The 12,097-nt window shown below is 34.4% G+C and overlaps 1 protein-coding gene across 1 annotated transcript in view; it reads left to right on the forward strand.

Moving 5' to 3' along the window:
- Ccdc178 (coiled-coil domain containing 178) overlaps positions 1 to 12,097 on the forward strand; it is a 287,520-nt gene that overhangs the window by 68,857 nt on the left and 206,566 nt on the right. Inside the window, exon 14 of the mRNA XM_090353276.1 lies at positions 8,452 to 8,635. Within this exon, the coding sequence (XP_090209402.1) occupies positions 8,452 to 8,635 (184 nt within the window). The remainder of the gene's footprint in view (positions 1 to 8,451; positions 8,636 to 12,097) is intronic.

Here is a 12,097-nt window from a genome sequence, read left to right on the forward strand (position 1 = left end):
AAAGTTTCAAGGTAAAATTCTAGTTGAATTAAAGTTTTATTGTGATTATAACTGTACTCTCAATATAACATTACTTTATAATTTCATAGAAATATATCAGCTAATTAACCAAGATAATTTAAAGTGATTATTCATGGAGATAGATATCTCCATGTGACATATCTAAATGTAAAAGCAATTATAAAATTAAAGACTCCAGCATTAACCAATTTACAGATAGCTCGGAAATTAAAACATCACAGATGCCAACAGCAATCAAGGTGTATCTTCAATACAAGTGGATAATATGAAATCCAAAAGCAGTCTATCAATTCTATTTTATCAATACAGTAACTACACAAAAGATTGCATATTAACTGGACACCAAAGACTTTATTACTGTAATCTTAGCTACTCAGGAGACTAAGACCTGAGAACTGAGACTCAAAATCACCCTATACAGGAAAGTCTATTAATTCTGTTATTGCTAAGTAACCAACAAAAGCTATAAGTAGAGCTTTAGCTCCATTGGTAGAGCGCCAGCCTTGAGTCAAAAGACTAAAGGAACAATGTCCAGGCCTGAGTTCAAACTCACATAATGGCAAATATACACACACACATTAAAAATCCCACCAAGTTGCATATGATTTCTTAAGCAAATTAAAGAGGAAGATAGTAATAAAAGCAGGTGCCATCTTTTGGTCAAAGACCAAAGTACTTGCTGTTGTAAAGATGTTCAAACAATTCTAAATGCATTATTAGCAAATTCTCATTGTACATGTATGAAATGTTTTAACTAAAAGGCTAATTCTAAACTTTACAGGGGAAAAACCCAAATGGGTATAAAAGAAAATATAATGAACTAATCTTGAGACATTACAGTTTCATGATTCAAAAATTAGAACATAGTCTAATATGGAAGATTACTTTCATTGGTTCAGGGATACGTAAAATGTCCAGACAGTGGAATACAAGGTCCAGAATCAAACCTAGACATTCATATTTATGTAGGCATTCATTTGATTTGTGACAAAATTTCCTTTTTAGTAAAGCAAAGAATGACTGGCTTTTCTATTAACTTCATCATAAAGTAAATCCTCATGTTACCAATCACCACAAACAAGCATCTATTTTGAATAAGGCAAAGCATTTATAAGCAAGAATATTAACGCCATGATAAAAATATTAATGTACAAATGCATCATTGTCAATGGAAGGTCAAGAATAGACTAATAAAGCAAAATTGTAATAACTGCATCAAGATAGAAATCAGCAAGCCAACAAATCAATACAGAATATTCAATAAATAATAAAAATTATAAATATACAATAGCAAGTATAAAATATATGAATATAATTCATAATTCATATAAAATGCAGTCACATAAAATATACATAATTTTCAAAGGCTGAAACAATCCATTAAAAATGAGCAAAGAATTGAAAAGTCACCCCACAAGAGAAAATGACCAAATATGTAATAGTTATAGAAAGATGCTTGATTTTAGGCATCACAGACTGTAACCTAAAACAGGATGATACCTACCAGTCACGTGAGAGTTAGTGTTGTATCTTTCCAGGAATCAGAAAGACAGGAACTCTCACACATTGTTAGTGGGAATGAAAATCCCCCCTTACTATACATTACATAGTTAAATGCATTCCATTCCCAGGTGCATACAAACAAAAACTCATACATGTGCTCCTCAAAAGCCACTTAAAACTTCATAGAGTGCCTGTAAAGTTAGCTACTCAAGATGCTGAGATCTGAGGCTTGAGGTTCAAAGCAAGCCCTGGCACTAAAGAACTTGAGACTCTTATCTCCAATTAAACACTAGTAAATGGGAAATGGTTGGGGCTGTGGCTCAGGAGTTGGGTGGTAACCTTGAGCTGAAGAGCTCAGGGAAAACACCCAAGCCCAGAGTTCAAACGCCATGACCCACCAAAAAAAACCCTCATAGAAGAATTATTGATTATTGTCATATCTGCATTGTGGAAAATATTCATTTGAACATCTAAACATCTAGAGTGGTTAAACAAAAAGTATCCCATCCATACTAACTAATAATCTGCAGCAATGCCAAACACATTTCAACTCCATAAAACTTGGGTGATCTCATGAGCATTTTTGATCAAAAGAAGACGAAAGGAAATAAATATACAATATCATCCTGTTTTTAAAAAAATAAAATAAGCAAAACATAATAGCCCCAGAAGATAAGACTGAGTGGGCACACAGTGGAAGCATCTACTGAATATGTTCAACATTTTGTCAGAAAATACATGCTGTGGACTGTGACTTATATGGTTAATTTATAATATTTCTATTTCAATACCTATTACTTTAAACACTAAATTATATAAATTATTAACGCAGTTCAATTATAATACATTCAATCATTTACTCACGTTTAATTCATTTCATATTATACACAGACATTAGGGTAGGTTTCAAAGTAGTAAAATATCCTACGAAGGTTGTTTACTGTTTTCCATGAGCCCCCAAGGAAAAGTCTAATTCTGCAAGTGTGTTCTTAATTTCTTAGTAGTTGTATAAGTACAATAAGAAATTCAGGAAAAGAACTAGTGGGAGTTGATGATTTGTCATTCACCTTAACCACAGTGACTATTATTACCAGTGACTTAAAAAAGAAACAATATCTTTGAGTTCCTACATACACACGGCCTTCTAAGAAGGCTGTTCTATTATTTTTCATCTCAGAAATATCACATCCTTGCTGAGACTTTCACATACTAAAACGTACAACTTCTTTTCATGGCTGCATAGCCATCATCTGTGAGCCCCTTGCTTCTCAGCAAGATCACATGTATCGTCTCTCATTCATGGATTTTCATTAGGTTTTAACATGGTGCTCAATTTATTGTAAATGGGCATTAAGTATGTGTTGAATAACATATTTCAGTAGATAATATTCCAGAAACTAAAACTTTAAAAGTATGACTCATCAATTTTTAAAATCTATTACTTAAGAGTAAATATGCATGTAATCAATGTGTGTGTGTATGTACGTATGTGTATCATGAGCATCTGCTGTGAGTCCAACACTGATTAAAGTAATAAAATTTATATATTACCTATTTTCCTCCAGAAGAAATATATGGACTAATAGGAAATGTTGTATTTTCAACATTCAGTCACCAATATTCTTATAAAGGACATCACTTCAGATTAAGTGGCAAAGGCACTGTCTGTCCAGGGAGAGAGGTTGGGAGCTGGGGTTGGTAAGAATATTAAGGGTCAGTTCTTTAGTAACTTTCATTTCAGGTGAGAAGTTGTGCTAGCCCTCAGCAGCTGTAGGGAAGAGAATTCCAGACAGAAGGAATAAAAAAATGCAGAAGTCCTAAAAAACATATTCAATTTCTCTTTGCTCTACACACAGAATGGAAACTAATCTTCCTTCAGTGCCATGCATGAGGGGTGACTTGGGGTGACAAATGCCAACAAGGCAGATAAGAGCTCCACTAATGAAAGCACAGAGGCATTTGGATTGGAAGCATTTTTATAATCTTACGCTTTAGAAAGGTCACTTTGGCTTCTTAGTGAAGGGTGGATTTTGGTGACCATATAAAGGACAACTTTTTCAGTAGTTCAGAAAAAATATTAATAATGATGACATAGATCAAGCCTTTTGCAACATAAATGGCAAGAAATAGCTGATTCTAAGATACATTCTGGAAGAGCTGCCAACAGGATTATTTGACAGCTGGGATAAAAAATGTGAATAGAGGAAACATCTCAGGCTACTCACTGAGATAATGAAGGCTTGAAAAAGGACATGAAGGGGACTGGTAGGTAGAAGTTATATCTTCTTGGCTAGATTAAATTTTATATTCCTCTAAGCTCTTCAAATGGAAATAAAGTCTCATTTAGATATATGGGTTGATAGTTCCACCATAAGGAGTATATCAAAGACAAATACGGAGTCATAAAATTAAACAACAGGACTAGGCAAGCCATTTAAAAGAAGAGGCATAGAAAAGTAGTAGGAATTTACATAATAGAGAATATGCAGTCTTTTGCTACAAAACTTTAAGGCTCATATTCTTGAAGGAAGCACTTGATTATCTCAAGAAATAACACAAATAAATAACTAAACCACTGCAGCATCACTTCCCAGCTGATCTTTGTGTTCTAAAGACAAAAATGGGAAATAACAGTTTTGCTGAGCTTGATAATTTAATGAATTAAATTAATTGACTTCACGTGGTGAGCCATGAACTATATAGATCTGTGCACAAAGGAGGAGAACATATAAAGGAAGAGTGGCTAAAGAGGGGGACCATTACTGAGACAGACATAAGAGAGAGTGTGTGTACCTAAGCCTGGGACCTGAGTGAGGAAGAAACAATTTAAAGTGCTCTAAGTCTAATTCTCCACACTGATTATTATTTTTTCCCTTTTATATATCTAAATGTCTTAGAAGGCTGTAACCCACAAAAGGTGATGCCTCATTGTATGCAGTCACTTTCCATTGGCATATTAGTTGCTTCCTCTTGAGACAAGCTACTTGGAATTGTGGGGGGTGGGGAATTCTCTGTACATATTAAATAAAGGGAAGAACCAATTAATGTTCAATGAGTTATTTCTTAGTTCTTTCTGTGTTTCTATTCATAAGGTCCTATTTTCTCTGTTATATATTCATACTCAGTATGCACAAAGCAATGTCAATGGTTACTTTTATTCCATTTTTTTTCCTTAAAAATTTTTTTTTGCCAGTCCTGGGGCTTGAACTCAGCCTGCATACTGTCCTTGGACTTTCCTCAAGGCTAGAGGTCTACCACTGGAGCCATAGTACCACTTCTGGCTTTTCTCTGTATGTGGTACTGAGGACTCAAACCCCGGTATTCATGCATGCTAGGCAAGCACTCTACTACTAGGCCAAACTCATGGAGCCATAAATTTTATTATTATTGTTGAAAGATGTTCCAATCCTGTAAGTCAGGTTATGAGTATAATGTAGCATGGTCATTGTTACCCATTCCATTATTCTTTCATCCCCCCCATCCATTCCGTTATATTGTACTAAGCCAGAGTACCATATAATAATCCAGGAGGCGTGTGAGTTTTTTTTAGAAGTCAAGCTGTGAATTTATTATGTGTTAATTCAGGAAAAAACTTAGACCCTAATTTCTTAGAGACTTCTACATTCCCAATGCTTGCCTCAGCAAGCATTAACCACTCTCTTTTGCTAGCTTTACTTTATATCTTTTCATTTATGAAATAATTTGTATTCAATATATAAACAAATCTCAATTTATTTAACTTTCACAGCAATTAAATTATAAATATTCTCAGTCCCATCTTATAAGAAGGATATTATATATGAAACCATTTTCACACTTAAGGAGCAATAGGCATGCTCTTCCATCTAAAAAATAAAACTGGTCTTCCTCTGATAGGGACGTCTTGGTTCCTGCTTCTAAGGCATTATAGACATTTTTTTGGTACACAAGATGAGTTTTGATACCACTTCAAAAATATCAAAAGCTTATGGCTTTCCTTTCTTACATCTCTGGATTTGGTTCCAACCATTGTTTTTCAAAGAATGACCTGCCTTTCTTTACTTCTCCCTGTTGATCCATGCTGTTTATAGTAGTGTAGAATGTTCTTTCACGGGATAGTCTTAAACTATTTTGTTAGTATTTTATTTAGGAGTTTTCTGATTATTAAATGATAAAAGATGATAGTAGCTGATAAAACTACTGTTTTAATAATATCCACCATCAAAGTTCTCCATAGGTGAATGGTAGCTTATTGTACACCAGTTTTAAGGGAATTGAGATATTATGAATAAATCATGGTTTGTTCTTTTCCTTTTTTATTTTTAATTGTAATGTATAGAGGGGTTACAGTTATATTCACCAGAGAGTAGGTGCATTACTTCTCACACCATACCCTTTCTCATGTTTTTGTCCCCATTTCCCTCTCCAACCCCCTCCCAGTCATCTTGTTTTCCCTCTTCCCTTTCCTACTTCAAATAAACAAATAAATGTATATGCCATGTAACAAAGTCAGATACAATAACTATGAAATTAACCAAAGGGCAACAAGAGAGAAGAAAAACAACATAGTACATTAAGAACAACAATCACACAAGATAAAGCTCTTGTTTCCATATACTGGAGATCCTTTCATTTAGCTCCATCCTATACAGTCTTATGTATCCAGGGTTTGAGCTATTGTAATCCTCTGCTAGGAAAGTCCTAAATGTGTACTAATTATTACAAATGAGGGAAACCATTGAGCCTATGTTCCTTTTGGTCTGGCTTACTTCACTTAATATGATTTTTTCAAGTCTTTCCATTTCTTTACAAATGGGGTGATGTCCTTCTTTCTGATGGCAGCATAGAATTCCAAGGCAATCACGTTGAGGCTTTATTGTATATTAGTCTATGGAGTCTATGAAAAACTTGGACTTTAAATTCTTGGATACTTCTGCATTCATAGTAAAACTTTCTCTCAGCATGCATTAACCATTCTCCTTTGCTAGGTGTACAGCAATGGAATTATCACCTGACTATTGAGTTTTCAGAATCTACTTTCTGGTATTCAATACTGCTCATTCCATTCTTTTATTAGTCCCATCATTCTCTCCAAAATTTAATATTTAAGAATAGCCTATGTGTCATCCTTATGTGTATCTCTCTTGCCTTTTTCACCTTTGTTCTTTCCTTAGTTACATTTCCTAGCAATATTTGATTGGAAAAGTAGTTATTTTAAAACACTCAAGACCTTGCTGCTATAACTCAGAAAGCCATGCATAAAGTGAAACCAGCACCTTGAGTCCCTAAATTGTCCCTACCTGCTGGAAGAGAAAATGAATATGCTCATTGATCTTACCAGAGGTGGAAGCTGGCTTGATATCCACAGTATCAAGATAGATTCTTCTCTGTATCTAAGCTGTTAGCTGCCTTTAACCCTTGTCGGCATTGCTCTTTTCACAGAAAAAAACAGTTTCCCCATAGTCCTGCTCTGTACCACTGATATACTCCCTTTACTCATCTCATGGAATTAATTCAGGGAGTCTTTCCTCTGCTTCTTTTCCACTCCTGTTTTGACTTGTTTCACCTTAATTCTTTTCTAAAAAGTTGATTACTTCACTTATGAACCTGAGCCATAGCTCAGGCATGCTTTGAATGAATGTTCCTCTATCCTGCCTAAGAATAGAAAGGAGTGAGTAATTGATGTAGCTCTGGAAGAGATAGATAGATAGATACATAGATAGATAGATAGATAGATAGATAGATAGATAGATAGATAGATAGATAGATAGATAGAGATATATCTATATATACAACCTGCTCTTTAGATTTTCTGCCCCCAATGATTTGGTATCATTCATTTAGTCATTATTGCTGTTAAATGTCACAAGGAGTTGCCTGGATTGGAGATTGATTGCAACTGTGAAAAGTAAGACTATGATATTTGCTTAAAATGTTTTGGGAAGGAAGAAACAGGGAAAGAGCTATGAGAAGGTGAGAGTGACTGAAATGTAATGTAAGGATATAGAAAAGTAACAGTAAAATCTCTATTCCTGGAAAATGAAAGCTAATAAAAAGAAAAACACCCTCTTGGAAGAGGGTATGGGAAGGATTTTATTTCTAGTATATGATTCAGCAGATGCTGGATAGATCTGAGATTATGGTCCAGAGTGTTATTCATGGCATCATGTTGCTTCTGGCAGGTAAGTACGTGTCAATCTTTCCCTATTGGTGAAATAATAATCCTGAGATTGGGAAAATCCTATAAATCCTGACAAGAGATACAGATAAAGAATCTTAGGACACACTTATTAAGTTCAAGTGCTAGTTAATTAGCTATCTATGGATAGATAGCTATATAGATACTTATATATAATATTTAATTATATATAATACAATTATAATAATTAAATGCAACATAAAATTGAAATATATCTATATGTATAGATAAATATATATTACTTATATCTATAATTACCTATTATCTATGATTATCTAGCTATCTATCTATACATCTATCTATCTAAACACAAAATACAATCTCCAGCCTACAACCCAGCAACTCAGGAAACAGAGATGAGGAAGTTTTAGGTTTGAGATTAGCCTGGGCAAAATTTAGAGCCTCCCCCCAAGAAAAAGCTCAGTTTGATACTATAAATCTGTAATCAGACACTATGGAATGTAGAAACATAATGATCTAGGCTGGCCAATGTAAAATACATAAGACTCTATGAAAAATAATTAGATCTATTTTTGGTTAGAATGCTTAGAGTGCTGGCTTAGCAAAAATGAGACCCTGAGTTCAATTACTAGTACTGTCAAATAATCTAATACTAATATTTTCCCACTTATATTCCTATTAAATATTTGTCTCATCATATATTCTTTTAGAAAAATTGCATAATTTGACCTCAATACATGTATTTTAAAATCAATCCTATTAACCATTTTTAAACTTTATTCTTACAGTATAGCCAAAAAAACGGAGTATGAGAAAGAAATCCAAACTCTTCTCAGAAACAAGAAAAGGAATAGTGTATATATCAGAGAGCTCTATGAGGAATCTTATCATATTGGTACCACTTATGCCATAACCAAGCACAAAACTGAAGAAATGGAATCTAAAATGGCAGACGTGAGAAGAAAGTTCAAGGTTGTATATCTTTGTTTTATAATGAAAACCCAGAATAACTGGCCTGTATTTACTGAGTTAATTTTTCATGATAGATGTTAATAATCGAAGGAAGTCTCTTCTATTTATTTTCTGTACCCCATGGGAGCTAAGAAATCACTAGGAAAAAAAAATAAAATTGTTCTCCACTCAGGAATGATGCCCAATTGCTAAACATTCTCATCTCTGAGCATAAAGATATACCATGGAATTTCAATCATGGACTCAGACATGTATGATTCCAAATAGTGCTGCATTAAAAATAAATTTCTATGCTGTACACAGACAAGTTATATTCATAGTAGTTCCAGTGTGTTATTTTTACCTATGTGATGATCCTGCTATTTCTGAGGAGTGAATGGGTGTACATCTATTTGGCATCCTGAGTTGTATCTTTCTTTGTTTTCCTCCTAAGTATCCATTGACCTTGACATAAAATTAATTCTTAATCCATGCTTTCAGAAACTTAATTTTAGCAATGTCTCCCAGGGTAACTATAGGAGATAAGCTTTTAATGCCTTACAAGATAGAAATTTCTGAATTACGTTCTTTCAAGTTCATGACACCACCAAATGCCACCTAAATTTTAGGCAGTTCCAGAAATAGTCCTGAATAATCAAATATACCTAGTAGTTTTTAGAAACACCCAATAATCATAGATGGCTTTATCCCAATTTTTTAATCTTTAATCTTAGTAACTGATCTATTAAGAAAAGAGATGTTTAGTCAAACTCCAGAATATATTTTATCAATTGGATTAGGAAAAAAGTGAACAAAAGTAAAATGCATATTGAATTAACCACCCAGAACTGTCTCAAGAATGGGCTATTGCACCAAAAAGAGGCTTGAAAGCTTTTATCACATGTTTAGTCCAATATTTGTTGAAGGCTTTTGTGCAAGCTACAAGATCTTAAAAGGATTTTGTAGCAAAATTATGGTAGAAAAAGGGATATGAAAGGCCCCTCTGGTTCCCCTGAACGACATTGCTAGTACCATATGAAAAAGATAGAAGTCAGTAGCCTGAAAAACTATTTTATGTTGAACTCTAATTGTTTTAATGTTCATAAAACCGTCTAATTCTTTTTCATTACCATTAAGTAGTTGTACAAAGAAGATGCAATCAACAACAGTTGGGATTATGAATACAATGCATCTTGGTGAATGCTACCTTTTTGAACATACTCACTTCTCCCTCTCATCCCTCACTTTTTGTAATTTTGCAAAATACTAGACAGTTCTTATTTATAGTTTTATTTGGGGATGAAGTGATGTTCCTAAAGTGGCACCATTTTTAACTGACAGTGTAGAGTTTGGGAATCAGAGGATCAGACACGGAACTTGATATCATCAATAGGATACCAGACCTAAACTTTGACCCACAATTTGATCACAATTTGAATACAATCATTTTAAGAAGCCATTTTCTTGCAATCTAGACAGAGAAAATACTTTAGATTCTTAGGATGTTCTGGATCACTGTAATGTGGTCCTTAACTTTATCATTTAGAGACTACTTTTCCCTGAATATATTTTTTTTTGTGAATGTTTCAACCAACCCCAAATATTCTTCGCAGAAGACTTAATCTTCTCTTCAAATGATAGTGGAGTCCCACTTTATTGGTTGTTTTACCTTTTGTGGTTTCAATTTCCCATAGGCAGCCAAAGCCCCAAATTATAAATGAAGGATTCAAAAGAAAGCAAAGTATTACTTAAATTTTGTGCTATTCTGTGACAAGGTGAGCTATTTTGCTAGCTAGCCTACTGTGTGTCCCACCAGAATGACATCATTCCCTTGCCCAGTGTGGCAGTTCCTTATAAATGCTACCTACCTGTTTGTCATTTAGTAACCATCTTAGTTATAAGATGTTAAGGATAGACTTGGTGAGAGTGTTGAGATTTCATGGAATTTACATTTTACCTGCCAGCATTTGTCACTAGTACTCAAAGGTGATGATGCCTGTTTTTTATTTTACAGTATATTGACTAATCTGTCTTATTATTTGTCATTAATATCTTATGCTGCTCAATTTATAAGTTAAACTTTAGGACAGGAAAGTATTATTAGGTTTGCTACTGTGTGGATATCCACTAAATATCTGAAAGCATTTCTCCTGTGAGTGTTGACTACTGTATTTGCTTTCCTGTGAGATGAAGTTCACAGGATCCTCATTTGAATAAGAAGAAAGCCAGCATTTTCTAAATAGCTTCTGTGGAAAGAATGAATTCACCCACAGAGAACTACTTATGGTATTTCAAGTTCAATCAACAGCAAGCAGTTCTTGTAAAGTGTGGATCGCAGTGCACGACATCTATAAACAATTACAGATGATATTGGCATATTTAAATACCAACTGTAAAATGAACATACCAATAGCTCATTAATTCTGTTTTGGAGGAGTTATGTCTTGCAGCAGGTCAAATCAAGAATGTATCTCTCTTGCCCCACCTAAAATGCTTTCACTGAATTATGAATTAACAGCTTATTCTTGGCTCTAATGAAGACTGATAAAAATTGCAATCAAAATTGACTATTGCAGCTTCTTTTTTCAAACTAATAAGGCATAATCACATTGTCAATGTTCAAAAATGCTCCGCAACTAATTTATCTTAGGTTTCAGAACTCAGGTTTTCTTAATAGAATTGGATTCGTTGGAAGAGAGTGTGGCCTAATGGTAGAGTGCTTGCCTAGCATGCACAAAGCCTGGGATTTGATTCCTCTCTACCACATATACAGAAAAAGTGGGAAGTGAGCTGGGTGAGGTGGCCCACATGTGTAATCCTAGCTACTCAGCAGGCTGAGATCTGAGAATCAAGGTTCAAAGAAAGCCCGGCACAAAAGGACTTGAGACTCTTATCTCCAATTAATCTCTAGCAAATGGGAAGTAGGGCTTGGCTCAAGGGTAGGGTGGTGGCCTAAGTTGAAGAGTTCAGGGCCAACACCCAGGCTGAGTTCAAGCCCCATGACCCACAAAAAGATAGAAAGAAAGAAAAAAAGACAGAAGAAAGGAAGGAAGGAAGGAAGGAAGGAAGGAAGGAAGGAAGGAAGGAAGGAAGAAGAAAGAAAGAAAGAAAGAAAGAAAGAAAGAAAGAAAGAAAGAAAGAAAGAAAGAAGTGGGAAGTGGTGATGTGGCTCAAATGGCAGAGAGCTAGCCTTGAGGAAAAAGTCCAAGGACAGTGCCCAGGCCCTGAATTCAGGCCCCACAAATGGCAAAAAAAAAAAAAAAATGCATTTCTTTTTTTAACAATTAAGGAGAAACTACAAATTGCCTAGAAATTATTTCTCCCTAATCTGTGTCATGTAAACCTTCTTTTTGTCTTTATTTCTTTACTTACAACTTTGTTTTTCTATTCTCTGCTTTTTGATTTATTGATTTTTTAAAAAATTTACTAAGATTCTGCTCCACTCCTTTGGAGGCAGAATAGTTGGCGCCGATGGAAAATCGC

The sequence above is a fragment of the Megascapheus bottae genome, chromosome 19, assembly GCF_031878675.1.
Source record: "Megascapheus bottae isolate mThoBot1 chromosome 19, mThoBot2.hap1, whole genome shotgun sequence".
Taxonomy (NCBI): domain Eukaryota; kingdom Metazoa; phylum Chordata; class Mammalia; order Rodentia; family Geomyidae; genus Megascapheus; species Megascapheus bottae.